At 37.9% G+C, this 19868-nt stretch overlaps 1 protein-coding gene across 1 annotated transcript; it reads left to right on the top strand.

Moving 5' to 3' along the window:
• The first annotated feature begins 1001 nt into the window (after positions 1-1001).
• On the top strand, positions 1002-19311 carry LOC139710833 (uncharacterized). Its single transcript, XM_071622752.1, has 4 exons — positions 1002-1393; positions 16643-16783; positions 17723-17814; positions 18899-19311. The coding sequence occupies exons 1-4, from the start codon at positions 1228-1230 to the stop codon at positions 19226-19228; spliced, it is 729 nt and encodes a 242-aa protein (XP_071478853.1). The 5' UTR covers positions 1002-1227; the 3' UTR covers positions 19229-19311.
• Positions 19312-19868: the final 557 nt, after the last annotated feature.

Genomic DNA, 19868 nt, shown 5'->3' with positions numbered 1-19868 from the left:
GTGGGAAGCCGGACAACATCTCTTACCACCTTTCTGGCTGAACGGCATAGTCCAGTCTGCTTTCGTGTCGTTTAGATCGCGTATTGGTGATTGATGATTATCACTCGCCTACAGGGTGGAAGAGGAGTACTCTAACTGGTTCGAGATCAATCCCCTCATCGTCGACATCATGAAATGTCGTCAAGGAGCCCGAGGGAGGGGGGGGGGGGGGGGAGGTGATAGGAGCATGCGTGGAGGAGGAGGAATGAGGAGCGGATGGCAACCATTCACGTATCGTGTTTCAGGATGTCGAGGAGGTTGAATATTGCTCAGGATTAGGGCGTGTCGGGAAGGGGAATGCTTTGTTATGCTGTTGAGAGTGTCTAAGAACACCCTACACATCATGCTACCATATCATTGGTAATTCAAAAGCATAACGGTTATAATACACATAATTCATTGAATATATCAAATTCTGATGTCAAGTTCAGATTGAGGCAGACATTAATCTAGACTAATAAAATTACTGGTGATGGTAATATGTGGACATGGTCACCACAGGAAACTCGCTTACTAGGAGGAGACAAGGCCTTAAATACGACATCATTGTTATATCAATCACCTTAACTTCAGATTGTCGTTGGTAGTGTTAGATATATCTGTGCCACTTGTATGACGCACTCGCACTCACGCACACACAGTTTCAAACAAAAATAGCAAGCACAAGAAAGATAGTAGCCTCCCTCACGCCCCTTCCTCTTTCTCTTAACCCGTCAATATTCCAATAACCTCACGCTCTGTGCGCACTCCCATCTTTCTGGCAATGGATAGAAATGCTCTATTTTGCTCCGGGCGGATGCCTAGGCATTGTCTGCCAAATTGTGCGTGCTCTGTGTGTGCGCACGATTGCTCACCATACACGATTGACACGAGCTTTTGGCGACACCCGCATCCCAACACAAAAGTGATAATCAATCTGCAGTTTTCGTCACCGCGACACGAATGCTAATCGCATGTGAGGCGCGAAACATTTGGGATGAGGTCTGCGTTCGATTCACCAACACACATGATTTGACATTCGTTTCAACACTACTAGCTACGCAGGAGTAACTCGGTAGTCGGGAGACTAGCCACATCATTGTTCTCGCTGCGTCGGTTCCATCCACGAGTCTTTGAATTTTGCATCCGCCACTCCGACGTGTCCACGTTCTTCTTCACAAGCCTCCCATCAGACGTTCAGCAGTAAATATGTCTGGGAACAACAATTACGCTGTCGTGCTCAATTTCTACGAGAAGATTGATCCTCCGCCAAATTTCCCGACCTTCGTCGACGGATGGCACAATCTCGGCAAGTACGTCCGGAAGCTAGACTACTTCATTGCTACCCAGCTCCATCGCAACGTCGACGAGAATGGTGAGTATTCGTAAACATTGTTTCGACACCGAAATCGAAGTTGACACTGACATCGAAGCCGACGCCGGTATCATTCTAGTTGTCTCTGATGCATTTTCATTCAGCAATCAAGCACCAAAATTACGAAAATCTAGAGATATCAAAATTACGATGTATTCTGTCAAACGGTGGGAAAACAGATTTTAAAATAACCAAAACATCCTGAAAAATTTATCTGCAAACTAAACTTTGACTTCATTCTTGGGACTGGAGCGTAGATCTGGCCTATACAAATGTCAGATCAGGGCTAGCGCTACCGCTGAATCGAGACCAGTTGAACTACTGTGGCCCAGACTTAGGTTATACCGTATAGCAGAAATACATCATGGTCACATACACAGATAATAGTCAGTTAGAATCAGGTACGCTGATCGCTGGTGTCACCAGGCATAGGAATATAGTAAAAATCGATGGTTCAGAACACTTAGCCCCAGGTTACCTTATCATCTTAGGTTTCTTTTAAATCGTTAGAATTATCGTTTTGTTTAACAAGATTAATGGCAGGTAACGGAGGCCTATTCGATTGATCGATAGCAAAGAAAATATACTTTTTTATCCTTAGAAGGTGCACCTAAAATGGACAGGTAATAAGTGTTTAATGGATGATGAACTAACGTCCAGCAGATTCATCTTTGCGTGGGTAGTTTTCACGTGACTTGCAGTCATTACTGGACAATGGCACATTTAACCACATGGCATGGGTAATGTCTGTGGTAAGCAAAGCTCGTGTCTAGTTACCGAATACAAAACCATCAAAAGCAATAAGACAACATTGTATGCGAAATACACACCTTGAGATGAGCGATTTTTTACCTTTAAAAGAAGCGCCAACTTGTAAGATCTGATCGCATGGTCTGATTTTGAAGGATAACAAGTGTTCATGAGACTTCGTGATCTTTTCATCTTCGAGAGCTTTAAGCATGCCATTTGAGGAGAGAAATTTAAATTGTGTGGACGTGAATGTGAATAAGAATGAAATATGAGGATGTTATTATTGGGAATCACTGTAAAAGGAATGCGTTAAGATGAACTTAAGGTGGTGAGACTTTGGTTGGTGTATGTGTGGGGGGGGGGGGGGGGGGGCGGGTGTTCAAGGGAAGAATTGGTTGTAAGGACGACACAGCGGGAATGTCTCCTTCCTATCACGTTCTTACCTCGCACGATCACTGCCAACGAGTCGCAATAATACATTATGTCAACACATCGAAGGCTAGAAAATGTGCAGTGCTGGTCACCAGTACATCTTGTCAGAGTCAAAGTACTTCCAAACTTTCATCGTGGTTTCGAACTCAACAATGAAGAATAAATATCCTCAGGTGTTGCATTCAGATCGTGAAAAACCCCTTCCCCAGCTCCATTCCTATCCTGGACAGACGAACAAGAGAGATGATCTAACCCTGAGTGTACTTTGCGGTAATATCAATCTCCGTTTGAGTGATTTTATATTTCCTATGTTTTTGATAGACCTTGGAGCAAGAGAGCAAAGAGGAAGGACGAATTTTAAAGAAATTTTAAACACCTCTGTTGGGATAATCGGTGGTATGTATAATCGCTGGGAATATTAAATTGTACTTAATGGAGGTTGTATGCACTTTATAAAGCATGACACATGCTACATAGACAGACAGACAGACAGATAGATAGATAGATAGATAGATAGATAGATAGATAGATAGATAGATAGATAGATAGATAGATAGAAATTTTGATAGATAAAATGTATGATTGAGTGTTAGGTAAAAACATGTATGAGAGGAGAAAGGGAATTACGTGTACATGGAATCAGCGCAACATGTCATCAATATTTGTTATTTTTTGTATGTTCACACCTTGATTTCATGAATGATTTACTGTTCGGATAACATGACATCCTTATTGCAAGCAAAGATGCGTAAATGTGTTGAAAGGAAGTCGGAAATAGGATGTTCCATCCATTATCTTAAAATTATCAAATGAAACGTCACCTTAAAAACGTCTGCGGAAATCAGTTGTCCTAATCTGACAACGAATTAAGCCAGATATCAGGATATTTCGACTGTTCCTTTGAGACGCTTCGATGAAGCTCCAACGTCAACATCTTGAATGAAAAAGAGCAACCTTCAAAGTGTGGATATGACTTAAATCAAATACTAATGATGAGATTTCCAGCCAAATCTCTTGTGCCCGGCAATCAAGTTCATTCAGTACAGTGCATGTATAAAAACACCTACATCAGCGTGTATATACTTCCGAAGATTGCAATAGATTAACCTCCGAAGATTGCAGTGGAATGGCACCTCAAGTCAAATGAGGCTTTACAATTAGAGTAAACAGACACGGGAATGAAATAGGTCTTTAAGAAAATCGGACATCATTGTAAGTACGTTGTGGAGTTATCTAAGTTATTATCATTATATATATGTTCTAACGAAACGGTGCTGTCAGCTGCAACCACAATTTAGATGAGGTGACGATATCATCGTCTCATAACACTGGAAAATTGATTTGGAAATGAAAATCATGTTTGTAGCAACTGAAAACCCTTCTAACTACGATGTCAACTTCACTGAGTTCTTACACACTTTTAGAGCTTCCATGATATCAAACCTTAAATTGCGATAACGTGTCATTATACGTCCAACCTTGATAAACTTTTTGTTTTTTGCTTTATTAATATTATATTACTACCAACGCTCTTGAATATGGAGTGATGTTTCTTTTAAAAGTCCACGACTTCACTCTGACCGTCTTCGTCTTTTTATCGAATATCAACATCTATCTCCATATAAATGCATATAGATATATACATATACATATATATTCATACATAATAAAGTGGTATATATTTATGAAATGAAAAATATATATACATATGTATATATATATATATATATATATATATATATATATATATATATATATATGTATATATATGTATATTTGTATGCATGTGTGTGTGTGTGTGTGTGTGTGTGTGTGTGTGTGTGAGTGTGTGTACACTGCCGTTTTCCGTTTTCGCTTATCTCTACCCCTCCCACTTTCCCAACTCTAACTTTATACCAAGTGCATTATTATGTATTTTATGTGTTGTTTTATTCAGATTTTATTTCAGATTCTCCTTTTGATAATAGAGTGCTTATAGAAACAAAATACTAACGTCAATGTTTGACGATAAAATATACTGGAATTCATATCGACGCTGAGTTGAAATGGAATATTCATGTAGATAAAATGTGCCAGAAAATCAGTAGATTGATTGGTTTCCTTGGAAGATTAAGACATGTTGTAAATGAATCAAATTTGAATTTGATATACGAATCCGTTATTCTTCCACATTTTGATTACGGAAACGTTATCTGGTATCCGCTCCACAAAGTTCTCTGTCAGCCCTTCAAAAGTTACAGAATAGAGCGGGCCGTATGATTATGAGAGTAAATCCATATTCTTTTGTTTCTACTCAACATATTCATTATATTTTGGGCTGGGAATCTCCTGAATACCGATATAAGAAAAATATGAGCATGATGATTTATAAGATATTGCAGAACGTTCTCCCAAATTGCATGTCTGATAATATTTCTAGAAGATTTCTGAATTATTCACTTCGTTCAAATCAGAATTTTAATCTTCCAAAGCCAAATTCTAATAACTGTAAAAGGACTTTTTTTTTCTACAGGGGAATATCAGTGTATAATCAATTGCCCAATGAATTTCGTAATGCATTGACCTTAAGATCTTTTCAAATGTTATTATATGATTATTTAGATAGAGCATTATAGTAAAAAAAAGACACAATGAAGTACCAAATGTAACTGCCGTTCTTGTTTGTTTGTTTGTTTGTTTGTTTGTTTGTTTGTGTGGTTTTTTTTTTTGGGGGGGGAGGGGAAGGGGTATATGAGTCTTGCTTTTTCTTTTGTAGATTTGTTCTCCTCTTCCTTTCTTTTCCTTGCCCTGCTTTTCTATACCTATCTCTGATTATTGGTGACTCTCACTGTACCAGTTTGGTGTATGATTTTCATTATGTTTGTTTTTCTTATGTTTTGTATATAGAGCGTATTATTCTTGTATTGTATTGTAAATTCGGGACCCTGTGGAAGAACAGTCATATTTTGCAGATATGACTGAACGGGCAATCCCCCGTTTCTTCATACTGTACATATATGCAATGTATATGCAACTTGTGTGTATTTTTTTTAAATCTAAAGACGGAAATAAAAACAAGCAAACAAACAAACAAATATTTCTAGATATCTCTAAATACTCTTCAGTAGTATCAACATGAGTACCATTGATATACCTCTTGTCTTCTATCCAGATGTGATCTATAAGAATACTAAATCACAGTCAATTTTTAATCAACGACAGAGATATGTTACTAATTTCATGGACAAACATTTAAATTGAAATCTTGAAATTCAGAATACAGTTAAAGAGAGAGACAGATATAGGTCCTACTAACCACTTTGAAATTTTATAATTTTCCACGAGGAAAAAAAAAATCTTAAACATGTTTCCGTGGCATATTATCTTTAGGTGTAGCAGACAATGTGGAATACACCTGTATATTGTTGACATTATGTAATACTCATTTGCCCTTTTTCGCGACGCAAGTTAATTTAGTTACATCGAAATCAAGTCTTTACAGAAAAAAAAGAAACTTTCTGTGTATACTGTACAAATAGCGTCCTATTATTAAATTTTACAACAATCCAAAAGTTTGACTATCATGAGAGACAGCAAAGACAACATTGGTCATTGTGTTATTGTTATCTTTGAAATCACATTTTTCTTTTACCGTTTCTTAAGAGAGCAATTTGATTATGGACCCATTAAGAAGTCATAATGCTGCTTGGGTGATGTTGTTGCCGCTAGCCTTTCCAAAACTTAAAACAGAAAACATCTGCAACGTATTTTTCCACATACAACTGTTTTAATCACGGACAAAACAAAGGGAAAACAAAATCAAGAGACCGAGCAATTTCCTGGGACGACCTGAACACACCTGCAGGCCGCCTGTTAGGTTTCGCATTTACAGAAATGTAATGCAAATATCTCCGGGGTAGCATGCTAAATACAGCAGCAACCTAACCACTGGGGTTCATAAGCAGCTTGAACAGGGCGCTTTTTGATCACACAATGACCTGATGTACGTAGGAGACATAAAAGAGAGAGAGAAAGGGCGAGGGCGGTAATAATGGCGACCAACAGCCCACGGGTACACAGTAATGTGACGGCTCTCTAGCCACGAATATTTTGACCGAGTTGAATAGGACATTATCACACTCGGTCGATGACACATACTACATTGTGTGAATTTTTTCTATGATTTTTTTTTTTGTACGAGCGTCGTTTGCCCTTTTTTTAAAAAGGTCTTTTGAAAAGAATGAAATTGCTTCCACCACAATGTGAACAAACACAGTAAAATCAACCTTTGAAATAAACGGTGAAATAATGGTGAACCATTCCACCCCAATTCCATCATTATTTAGTTATAAAATAAGAGGAAAAGAATCTGCCAGTCTTTCGAAAACCGAATTCCGACTCTTGCTTTGTCTGTTTTGTATTTATTCATGGCATGCAGTATGCAGTATTCAGTTGGCATAAGAATTCCAGTATGTCTTTGGTTTTGTGACATGTAGAAAGGCAAGAAATAGGCCAGAATGTATATACTATATCTTAATATGATATTTAAATGATATGTAAATGATAAAATCTGTCAGCTATCTTAGGGCCTTATCCCTATGCCATAACAAAACAAACATTCCTGTTGAAGTAGGTACAGTTTCTTAGAGCAACTCCATATCATTTTTGTCCTCGCGCACGTGATCATATTCTTGGAATATTATGGGATTACAATCTGCCAAATTCTCATTGTTTTATGCACTTCTCATTAAAGAACCATATGAAAAACGTTAAAACAAACATTGTTACGCATTCACACAAGGATAGGTATTTTCATACTCACAGAGGCCTATAAAAATTTGTATATATTATATACACACACACATATATATAATGTATTGCCGGGTATATGCATACTTTGTGTGTAGATAAAGATGTACAGAAATGTAATCGTCATTTAGATATAAGAATCAACAATATGTGTTGATATGAAAATACTTGATAATTGGGTATGACTGTCACCTTTCAAACCCATGTCCCGAATTCTACAGGGATGAAATCACATATTTTGACACTTAATAAGTAACTTTCTTCGGAAAAAAAAAGAAATCCATTTTCCAAGTCAGATGTTCTATCGTGGTGACTGTAAATAGGGCACGGTTTGTTGGCAAACAACTTGAAAATTAAAATCTTGTATAATCTACCCATTCCAACTGAGATTAAATCAGTTATTTTACATAGTTTTAGATTTTCTACACGTTTCGTTCACTACGGTTATTGGAGTAACTATATGAATGAACGAAATCGAGAGATTATTAATGAAGTCGTTGCTATATTCCATTAATGAGATTTTTAGGATACATACACCATCCTGCCCCCCCCCAAAAAAAAAAAAATATGTTTGTTGTACATTTGCCACTTGGCCCCAAATTCACCCTGCAGCTACAGGCCCATTTCATTCACATGTAGTCGTCTTCCAGCCATCTACCTAACTAGGGCATCCACCTGCATTAAGTTTGTGTACTGTTTTTGTCTTTGACTCAATGTTTACAGCAATTGCTGATTATATATTCCTCCGTCTCCCCAGAACATAATAAACTTTCATTGGATGAAATCCTGAACCGTTTAAAATTGGTTCATATTTCTTACAGACCATGTAATTATTGTTACAGTATTCTCAGGTGCGCTGTTGAAAGAATTCAATTAGCTGTTAAATTTAATCATATTAATTTGATTTGGTATCAAAATAGGACAATTAATGAAAATTTATGTTCGGGTGTTTGGTAGACATGTGATGACATCATCACATCCTTCTATTTGCATATTCTGACTGATATAACTTTTCCCAGAATATGTAAAACATCAAAATTCCACAACTTCCTTTTTTGATGGATTTCGATGCCGTGCACCTCTACGGTCCCAATTTTACTCTTATTCATGAACTCCAACCTGAACGTGGTATGGAATAGCTCTTTCAGGTATCTTTATGTGATTGTCGTTAAAAGGAAATAAACCCAAATAGTCTATATATGTGGATGAAGTACATGCATCCGTAATGTCTGAGGAAAATCGGACAATCTGTTAATAAGTTATGACTTTTAAACGTTGCGGTACGGCTGTCGCTAGATAAAAAGATTAGAATTCGTGATGCCATAGTAGGACAACGATATTGAGGAAACATAGAGAGAGAATTAAACAATTTTCTGTTTTCTAGCATAATAAAGAGGCACTTGGTATTCAAATGTCAGTGACAAGTGGAAGGAAAGAGTGATTATCACAAAAATGGAATTTTGTTGAATTCTCTTTGCTTTTTTTCTTCATATTGTTGTCCGACTGTGACATGAAAATATGGTAGTCATCCATGACCTTAAATTTTAAAACGGATTGTCTGAATTTCCTCAAACTTCACTGATGTATTTTACTAATAATTCTGCATTGACTCAAACCATAATCATATTTGGGTTCCGAATCCCCTTTGATGTACATGTTGCACTGAAAACTGATGAAAGACCATCGTTGCGAAATGTTGATATTTAAAAATCAAAACAAAACAAAAATAGGATACCGAAAATAGCTGTAAAATTAAAAGAAAAATCCAAGTTTGGATGCAAAGAATGCATTATCTTTTCTCGTTATCACACACACACACACACACACACACACACACACACAACGCACGAACAAAGAAATAAAATGACCTAAAGTTTCCTGGATGATAACGCTTTGAATTCTTCGACCAATACCGTTGTAATGCCAGAGGAATGTCATGTACAATGTTGACAAATGTTTTGGCAGCTAGACATGCCCGTTATCATATTGTCACTTTGCCAACTAAAAAGAACATTGACTGTAGAGGGGAAACAGTTTCAAAACGGAGGATGTAAATCGATTATTCTAAGCGATAGCGCAAGACAGTGTGCGTGGCTAGGCTTGTGTATTCGTATCGTGTATAGGTGGAAAGTTTGTGTATATCATGTATATGCGCATTTGATTGGGCGTTGGATGTCGCCACCCAGGGTCGTAGATTGGAACGATTAGTGATGATTATTCATTGTAGAATGGTCTGGGCCCCAGAGCAATTAACGCCTATTCCGGCAGTGGAAATGGACCAATTTTGAGCGTGAAACAACTCATCCTGTGACAGAGATGCTTTCCTGGGACTCGAGAGAGCAACAACATTTAATTCGCAAGAATCATTCTAGTGATTTCATCGACTATATGTGACATTCATTCACAAACTGAGTCTCAGATAGGGTTCTCGGAAAGGTGTTACGTAATCTGAATTTTCAAATCGTTTACTAATGTCACTTATATAATATTATGGTCACTATAATGCAAGAGCAAGGAAAAGTGGGTGGTTCTTAAAAGCACCTGCTTTTTTTCGAATGAAATTGAAATACCTTTGCAAATTATTATTGACCAAAACTTTAAATCAAAATGTATAAAATATGAGATCAGATGTCACATCTTAAAAATTCAAGGCCTAGTATCAAATCAGTAGGTATAGACTCAATATGAGCCATGAACTTACTGAAAACATCCTCATTCTTTTGCTTAATTTTCATGACACTTATACAATTGTGTTTTTTAAATATACTTCTTAATCTTTAGCTTCAATATAGTGTGGAATTATACAGTATAACGCCGAAGATTGTCTTGGCGAAGTGGTCGGCGTATCCTGCCTACAAGAAACAGGTGGTTGGACTTAATTCAAGACTTTGCCAATGTTTACTGTCTGCAAAGTGTGTAAAACATGCACATCTAAATAAACAGGATATGATTATGTGGTATAACTTTTGCCCGTCTATCGAGGACAATATCAATCAGTAACAAGAACAACGCCAATGAAATGAAAATGATTCGCTCTTGTGTTTTTTTTTCTTGTGATTAAACTGTAATAAAAGTGGTAAACTACAACATAAATGTAGAGCTCAAGATCAGAACATTTCTTCCTGTAGCATTATTTAAGGGGGGTGGGTAGGCGGAAAGCTCTTTAGATGATAACTTTTGCAAGAGGGCTGTCTTTACTAGGTGATTATCACAGATACATACATTTGAGGCTTGGCAAAATGTGTCAATTATGTGAGATACAAACTTCACTGAGAGCCTTATGTGGGCTAACTGGCGAGCTGGGACACCCAGGAGGCTGTCAGAAGGAAGAAGGGATAACGTTTGCCCGTACAGCTGATCTCACGTAAAACGCTCGCTTCTACTCCATCTTTCAATCACTTAACACTCTAGCAGTCTCCGGGCACGACTATATGCGAATTCAATCAAAGTGTGCTGAGGCTGTGCCCTCGCACCTCTTTTCTTCGCGTGTCCAACTTAACGACTACCGATGTCAGAATTATCGTCACCATGACAACGGACTGCATCCCTATCCATCCTCGTTATCCCAACCTAGAGTGGATTGAGGAACTGCCGTTGGGCAGAGGATGTGAAGGTAGAAACGAACGTTGATTCATCGATCCTGACAGCTTGTATTATGATTTCATAATGGGGTTTTATTGCCGTGCTTCCAGTTGCAAAATGTAACAACTTTGGATTACTCGTTGTGATATCAAGTCTTGTTCCCCTCATCAATGTCAGTTAATCAAAGCCACCTTAACGCAGCGTATGTTTTTGTTCGTTTGTCACTTTGTCCGTCTGAGTTGATTTTTGTTGTTATATTTTTAAAGAGTCTACATAAACATTTCTGAGCCATTCCGAGTCATCAATACCAACTGTCCACTATAGCGATATTCGATCACCATCGAAAAACCTTTCTTTTGTCAGTACTGACATCTTTTGATAGTAGCAATACATCAAAATATTGACATTCTTATCATCCTGCTGCGTCTGTCTCCTTTAGGTTAGGTCTACTTCCTTTGCCAATATATTTGCTAGTTGATAATGTGACAATGAAAATGTCCTCTTGTCGAGACTGCTAGTAGATCTCTGCATTATACTTTCACATGAGTCTGATCATCTGCTCTCTAAAGAGAAATACGGATGAGAGAAACAGAGGAGAGAGACAGAGGCGGAGAGGAAGAATCATGACGTGAAGCTAGCTAAATTTCTTTGGTATCCATTCGTTTAGTTTTGGTTGTTGATGTTGATTGGAAGCTTCTGGAAAACGCTCCCTCCTCCGTTGTGACTTTCAGATGATGAAAGTGGATCTGATGTCGTTGAAAGTCGGCTCTTATCGCCCAGACAGCGGTATTTGTTTGGCTGTCTGCTGCATTCTTCACTCCAGTCTCTCTCTCTTCAGAGGACCCACGAGGAAGATGAACCATCGGGGAATGAAATGGGGAAAGCCAGATTAGACTTTGGTGACATTCGTAAAGACCACGATTCTCCGTCATGATTGCCAGTAATCCCCTGGCATATGTCACGCGTGTATTCTCAAGAGTGCATAGCCTTGCCAACATTTCTCCTCCGTGATACAACTCCGTGAATGTCAGAAAGTGTGTCGTGAGATGAAAAATGGCGATATCTGTATATCCATGTAATAATGTGACTACAACATCAGAGGGAATGATATAAACATTCTGTAATTTCGATCGATTTGAATGCAATGGTCATGGATTTTAAACAATAAAGGCAAAAAGCGAACATTTGGGAAAAAAATCTTTTGTAGGAAAAAAGAAAAGGATGGAGAGTGACATTCGTCTTCATTTTCAGTTTACCATCCACCCCAAAACAAAACAAAACAAAACAAAACAAAACAAAACAAACAAACAAACAAACAAACTAAGAAGCAGAAGCTAAAAAATTGGTTTCTCTGTGTTTGTGTGTTTTTATAGGCATTCCTCGTTTGGTTGCGAACACAGTCGCAGTTGTCTTGCGCCATAGATGCTCCATAGTATAGAGCCTTGGTACAAGCCTGAATAAGTGATATCAAATAACGTTACATTCGTCAATATGAATACACATAATATTTAATCAACTTTGCTCCAGTCGTTTTATGTTTATTGATCATAACTGAGGTTTCGAATTACATTCTCCACACAAGCCAGGCAAACACTAATCCCCAGGACACTTGTTATTACCAGCCCTCTCATTTCTTTGTCTGAGAATGTTCGTCATGTCAGAATCTTGTCTTGAAAATTGTTCAACAAGAGACAAGATTTTACTTGAGAGGAGACGAAGCCTCTAGTCCGTGTAAGAGGCTGTGTTTAGAAGGCATTGTCATCAATGTCTTCTCAGCAAGGACGTGGGTTAGACGTTCTCGTTTTTCGAGAAAATCTAGACAGATACCATTAATATTTCTGGCAAAAGCTGAGCCCTGAAGGCTATCAAAATGTAGAAGCCTGCTGATTACAAAAGCCTGCAAATCACTAAACAGGTTGTGAAAGCTGTGTAGTTAGTATTTGCTGTCTTCCTTTTCAGCATTTCTAGAGTGGAGTGACGTAATCATGCACAGGAGACGATCGGGGCGAGCCAGGTGCCCGTCACCATGCCGCTCGTGTCTCGCAGCCTCTTGGGGCATCGCCGGACTGAGCATTCATCAGACTTGCAAATAACGGGCGATGATCGATCGGGGAGGATTTGATTTCCTGCCATGAAATGTTTGCATCACCGTCTCCACATAGACTGCTTATTTCAAAGTGTCTTGTAAGGAGAAGGGGGAAGGAATTTGGCACAGGGCACTGTGACTATGTGAGGATTCTGACCAGGCGAAATGTGGCAATGAATTACTAACGTCTCCTACCCCATTGAATATAAGATATACTAGTACTTGAAAGGTTGCTTAGAGTAACGAGAGTTTCGCAAAAAAAAACATATAGCTAAAAACATATATAGCTAAAGAATCTGAACTGCTTGGTGATATTGAGAACTTTCATTTTTTTTACTGTAAAGAATATCATGTAAGCGTATAACAAAACAACTCCCCCAAAAAAGAGTTCCGTGCGCATGCTGTTCTTCCGATTTCCAAGGTAAAACGTCTGGAAAAGTTTACTGTCTATAACTGACTTGATTAAAATTGCCAGGGTAAAGTGCAAAGTGATTTTGATGATACCTGTGAAAGGATGCTGGGGCGGAAGATAATCTATCAATTGGTCTTCCGTCTGCATCAGAAAACACAGGAAAGTCATCGATAGCGGAATATTCGTGTTGTCAGCAACTGTTAATCAGCAAATACAGACAAATGTCATATTATGAAAGAGTGAGCGATAATGTGAAGATATGAATACTCTGTCGAAGCGTCGATCTGGTTGGCATTATAAGACCCTATCTTCTTGAGATTATTTAACTGTTAAAAACTTCAGTGATGAAATGTGTTTAGTCTGTCACGATTAAGCGCGTGAGACATGAGCGTTGTGAAATGCATAATCTCTGGACATGCCGACAAAATAGCGAGTGATATCTGAACAACTATCAGTTCCCTAAACGGAGGGGAAACAATGATCGATGAAATTAGCTCCTTGGGTAGTCGAACTTTTCATTCCTTGTTGACATAAACGATGACTCACAACATTAAGGTGTAGTGTTGCAGCATGGTTATAAGTTTAATGAAAGAAAGACGTGTTCTGGAAGCATACCGGTCTTCATATCAGACTAAGTTTGTATGCTGAGGAAACCATGATATCTGCCAAGTCGGATTCAATGCAGTAAAGTGAAGTGTTCTAGCATAGATAGCATTATTTTAGTCCAAATTTACTCTTTGATATTTTTTTGTTCGTCGAAAAACATTTGCATTGTAAAAATTGATATCATGCCATAAACTTGTGACGTTGCAGTATACATTTCTCTATGCATGGAGAAGATGTTTGCGTATGATAATCTTTGTATTTGATGAGTTTCTACCCTACCTGCGTTATGCAGTCTGGAAGGAGGAGACTAATGTGCACATCTTTCATCTCCGACAGTTTTTCCTTCGCTTCTCTTTTCCTGCTTTTATTTTTCCTTCCATATCTCACCCGGTAGTCCTTAAGCACGTAAGCGGGGAGGAAAAATGGGATAGCACGAAGCAATATTCCGGAAAGCCCATCCAGGCCAGGAGGAGAAATGAGGAATGCTCGATGCCATGCTCTCCAAATCTTGCGAACAATAGGATGAGTCATGTAGCTAGGATCTAAAGAGATCTAGACATAGACTAGCTCTCAATCCCTCAGACGTGATTTCGCGTTAATTCATGTCAATAGGAAGTTTAAAGAAGAGAAAGAAAATAGTTCCCCTCTCCGGAATGTCTAGTTCATGTCTGGTTACTCTCTATCGTCTTCTTTTAAAGACAAGCAGCACACAAATTTGGAGTATGTAGGATGAGCACTGATAATAAATCATATTTAAAAAGCGGACATCGTTTAGAAAATGAAGATCAATCTCTCTCTTTAACAAAAAAAAAAAAAAAACCCTCTTAAGCAGGCCTTCAATATACCCATTCTTCCAGTGACTTTTTTTTAATGAATCAGATATACACCATTCCAGGAGCACTGTAGGTTGGACAGTGATAGGATACACACACGACAAAATGTGCGGCAAAACATGAATTATTAAAATCACAGAAGCGGCGTGATGACATCCCATTTGCAATATCAGATGAAAGAAACAGATAACATTAACATAACATAACATATTTCCTATCGATTCGGTGACGAGGTTATGAATTACGCAGAACCTGAATACTAACGGTTGTACCCAGATTATGAAAATATAAAAAGGATAAAGAAAAGAATCTGCCAAAGAAAGCGTTATATCAGGATATTCCGTTGTTGTTAAAAGCGTGTGAACATAACATAATTAGGCCAGTGGGCTTCTGATTTTCAAAGTTGTACAACATATTTTATGTGTATGGGCTGATATTATAAAAGATTTTGTAATTCTCTTTATTATATTTGTTGTTACTTCTACTGTTACTTATGTTAACAATAAAAGGGTTATACACCGCAATACTTTATAGTGCAGTTGGTTAACATTGCATGAAATTATCATTACTGCTACCTTCCTGCCTAAGGTCTTGTCAATACATCGATATTGTAGAATAGTAACCCTGACATTTTACGTGTATTTTGTGATCGTCTTAAATACGAGATGATCGTTATCCTCTGTGATTTTCATTGTCTTTATTGGCATCCATTGTGTTATCGGCTTTTGTTATCCTCTTTGTCAAATCAATGTCAACGTCTTTTTTTTTTTACATAGATTCCCATTGCTCAGTGAAAAGCCCTATGAATGCTTTTTTATGACCCCAGGTACGCCTCTCTAACATAGTATGTATATAGAGTGATAGGGTTAATAGATGTAGTGTAATTTGCGTGTTGGGGGAAGAGGGGCATATGTCACTTTTCTCCATGCAGAGAGATTCGACATAAAAGGAGAGAGTCCCCCTACGGTGCGTGTGTTATTAGCAAACTTGAAATCTTTCGAGGTACAAACCAAAACAGTTGGTTTATCGGTGATTTTCTCAACTTGAGAGATCACAGAATCGATAGGGAAATTGTTCCATTTTTCCTTCTTCTTCACACTTCACACTTTGGATTTTTATCACATAGGTTATATCGCAGGCGGAGAGTCATTCAACGCTCTGAGTTCAGTTGACAGTGGTACATGACAAACGTTTCGTAGCAATTAGCGTTGGAACAACTATAAGATACATTAATTCAAGGCGAACAATATAAAAAGAAGGAGTTCGACAATGCATCTTCCATCGAACTTCCTCTCCTCTTCTTTCAATTCGAGAAGTTTTATAACATCGTAATAGATATACGTTGGCTGAAACTGAAACCTTACATTTCAGGAACTTTGTCTCTGCTGTTGCTAATGATGATGATGATGAAACAACATTTGTATAGCGCCATTTATCTGTAGAAACATTCATAGAGGCCCGGCTACCACAACGTGTCACATAATCCTTCACAAAGTTGATGGAAAAAACAGGTTTTCAGTTCAAATTTGAAGGTATCGAGGTTGGATGCACAATCGTATGACCTGTTCATCACGATAATGCCCACACGAGACTTCAAATGTTGTATAAGTTCATTAAATTTGTATTAAAATGGAGTTGACATCAATTTCTTTTATTGTTAATGTTTCAAGTAATCAATTTTAGAAGAACTGCCATCTTCTTTGCTCTGCTGTTTCCTCTTAATTGACTTTCTTTTGCACTTTATTTTGTACTAAATGCAGGGAGGTACAAGTACATGAACTTTGCCACGTTTAACGACACGGATGAGATGGTGATGAAGGACATGTCGCAACCTTCTATCGAGCTCCTCCAAGCGTTGGGAGAAAGCCACGGTCCTCCGGGACTACAGACCAACTATCCTGGCAAGTAGCTTAATTATCTTCAGCTTCATTAGGAAAGAACTTTTTTTAAAGGATATGAATATATAAATGAATGTATATATACATACAGATCAGTACGTACATAAACATGATTATAATACATATATGCACTTGTATTAGTAATATTGATTTAACAGGCAATAGCAAAGGAATGATAATGTGAAAATTAAAATCATATAGCTATAACAACGTCAATTCTTGTAACTGTCATATTATTATCGTCAATAATATCAACAGCAATATCATCATAACAAACTTATTTGGCGAGTATGTAGCCCTCTGGTCACTGCTGGTAAAAAGAATTAATGGAGACACATAATACACTAACTGTGATAAAGTTGATACCACTGTTTTACGTTTCCGCGATACCATGGATACCTTGACAAACATTAAAGCCGAGAATCTGGCAAAATAAAACGATTTGGTCAAACATGATTATGATTTGTGATTTTCGTTCAAATCTTCTTTGCTCGTTTCCGAACTTCAAAGTCTCAGAATGTTTTGAAATTTGGAACTCCTTATGAAGTATGACAGTCTGGTGTTCTGATTTTGATTACTGCATTTTATTGCTTAATCTCCTGCATGTTTGACTAGATAATAATTTCATGAATGATGTCTGTGAAAGGTTTACTTTTTAGAAGGAAATCATACAGATAACCAAGGCAACAGATCAGAGTTAGAGAACTAGCAGAGAATTACTTGGAGCAGGAGGATGAGGAGTAGAAGGGAAGTTATGATCGCTAGAATCTACCAGAAAAGGAAAGCAGAAGACAAATGAAAACGGAAGAGGAAAAGCAGTTACTGTAGCAAATAACCACAAGCCAGAACATGCAGAAAACGTAAACTGAAAGTGATGCTAAAAATAATATATGATAACGGTATTATAGTCAATCATGTTTTCATTTTTTCCATAACTCACAGGAGGCTATCACGAAACGAAGACGAGTGAGGGACCAGTAGCCCCAGATCTTCCCGCCAAAACCGAATCCTGCTTCTTAATATCTTCATTCAAGGTGAGTATCTGTGCTGCAATGATAAATTTAATTTAGCATTTTGCAGTCTTGTACAGCTCCATAATTATGATGCTTACTATATTTTTTCTAACCCAATTCCTTAATTGGCTCTGTTCTCTTTCTTCTTCGTTTTTATGCATATCTTTTGCAGCAACGTTGTACAGGTTTCGCCTGCGTATATACGCATCTGTTCATTACCAAAAACTAGAAAGGCCAATATTGATTAATTTGAGCAGAAATATGAAGTTCTAAAATAATAAGAGCATGTATTTGTATCATTCAGGCTTTCCTGCGTTTGGGGACCGTCGATTTCTATGAAACGCTGATTTTTCGTACACATTAATGTTGTGCTTTTTGAGCAATAAGATGGGACCTATTAAGAAATGGAGGAAGAACATTGTAATACCCACCCCCCCCCTAAAAAAAAGTACACTACATTAGATCGAAGTCAAGCTATTACAATGACTTTGTTATTTCACTGTGTATTACAGGAATGGACAAAGAGTACTCTTTAAAGGGATGATGTATTGGTTGATGTGAGGATTCAGCTTTTAACGTTTTGCGAGATACTTAGAAACCACTTTATGAAAATGTTAAAGAGCCTACAATTCTAAGAGAAATAAAAAACTTTATTTGATGAAAATCGGTTCTGAAATGGCTGGGGTACCCAGAAACAACATAAAACAAAGTGATCCTACAAAAAGTGTTATAAAAGGGGGGTCTCATCTTTTATTAGGATCGCTTTGTTTTGGATATCTATATAAGCCACTTTAACATCGATCTTCATCAAATAAACTCTTGATTACTTTTAGAATTATAGTCATTCTATTTAATATTTCATAAGAGGTTTTTCTCTTTATCCCCCCCCAAAAAAAGTCATCAAAACACGTTGGAAACCTGAAGCCCCATCTCAACCGAAACTCCATACCATCCCTTTCAGAGTGAGACATGAGGGCGAAGCAGTCTCTGATGGTTGTACTTACTGGTGAACTTCGACTTGATTATTTCATTCAGTTTGAATATTTGCAGATTATATTCTTCTATCAGGAAAATGTCACGCGATTATGTCATTTTCGTTGTCCAGGTAACGACTGACTTGGATGAAGTTCCCGCTGAGGAAATGCTGGAGGAACTTGTTGGCCTCGAACTGTTGCAAGAAAGCGCTGCAGCATCCGAGCAGTACGAAATCGGTCCTTGGGCCCTGTACCGGCGCTTCACTCCAGCAATTCCTTTCCAACCTTTTGATCTGGTCTTTCGCTGCGAGTTACAGGGGCTAGGCACTGATACGGAGCCAGCCACGGATCTGATCGAGAAGCTCCAACAGGCACCAACGCTGGAGGGAGTCGAGCGCGCCCACACGGGGCTCTACATCGTTGACTCGGAGAACGTCGTGGAAAAGTGCACAGAATCATAGACAGCGCCACCTAGTGAAGATTTAACGCTAGCACATAAGATGTATCATGCATGAATTAAAAACGGTAACGGAACAACTTCCCACTGTTCGTGCTATCAAGAATAATTTTTTTCGTTTTATTCAGAGACATTGCAAGTATTGTGAGTTCTTAGGTATGAAGCAAGTAATTGATATCAAAGCGCCTTGAATCTTCATCATTTTAAACTTGGTGAACTAACGTTATCTTTCTGTACCTGACACACCATTGTGAATACATGTATACTCAGTGCATGAAACGGCTGCGTAACTTGGCAACGACATAACCATTAGCATGTAGAAGCAGCTGGTATACTTCATATCTAAATCATTAGAACCAAAGGCTTGCCGAGCAGCAAGGATAAACATTTTTGCTGTAGCAGGTTCATCCTATGACAAAGCTCAGTCAGGATTATTTTCGTTTGGTATGATTATGGATGTATGTGAGTATGACGTATTATGACAGAGGTTTAATTTATGCATATTTTCAGGCATCTTGCTGATGAAAATGACTTCAGACATACGCAAAAATGTATACACAAGATGATTCATTTTTGTGTGTTCTTTTTTAATCTTCTGGTGCTTTCCTCTGTCTTTCTTTCTTCGTCACCCTCTCCTTAATTCT

The sequence above is a fragment of the Diadema antillarum genome, unplaced genomic scaffold, assembly GCF_040938485.1.
Source record: "Diadema antillarum isolate AM-2024a unplaced genomic scaffold, OU_Dant_1.0 seq00001573_RagTag, whole genome shotgun sequence".
Classification (NCBI taxonomy): Eukaryota; Metazoa; Echinodermata; class Echinoidea; order Diadematoida; family Diadematidae; genus Diadema; species Diadema antillarum.
Note: the sequence above shows the minus strand (reverse complement) of the source record. Positions and strands in the feature narration are given on the sequence as shown.

Coding starts and splice junctions, on each gene's coding strand:
- LOC139710833 (XM_071622752.1), top strand. CDS start 1,228: ATGTCTGGGAACAACAATTACGCTGTCGTGCTCAATTTCTACGAGAAG. Junction 1,394..16,642: donor TCGCAACGTCGACGAGAATG/GTGAGTATTCGT, acceptor TACTAAATGCAG/GGAGGTACAAGTACATGAAC. Junction 17,815..18,898: donor TCTTAATATCTTCATTCAAG/GTGAGTATCTGT, acceptor TTCGTTGTCCAG/GTAACGACTGACTTGGATGA.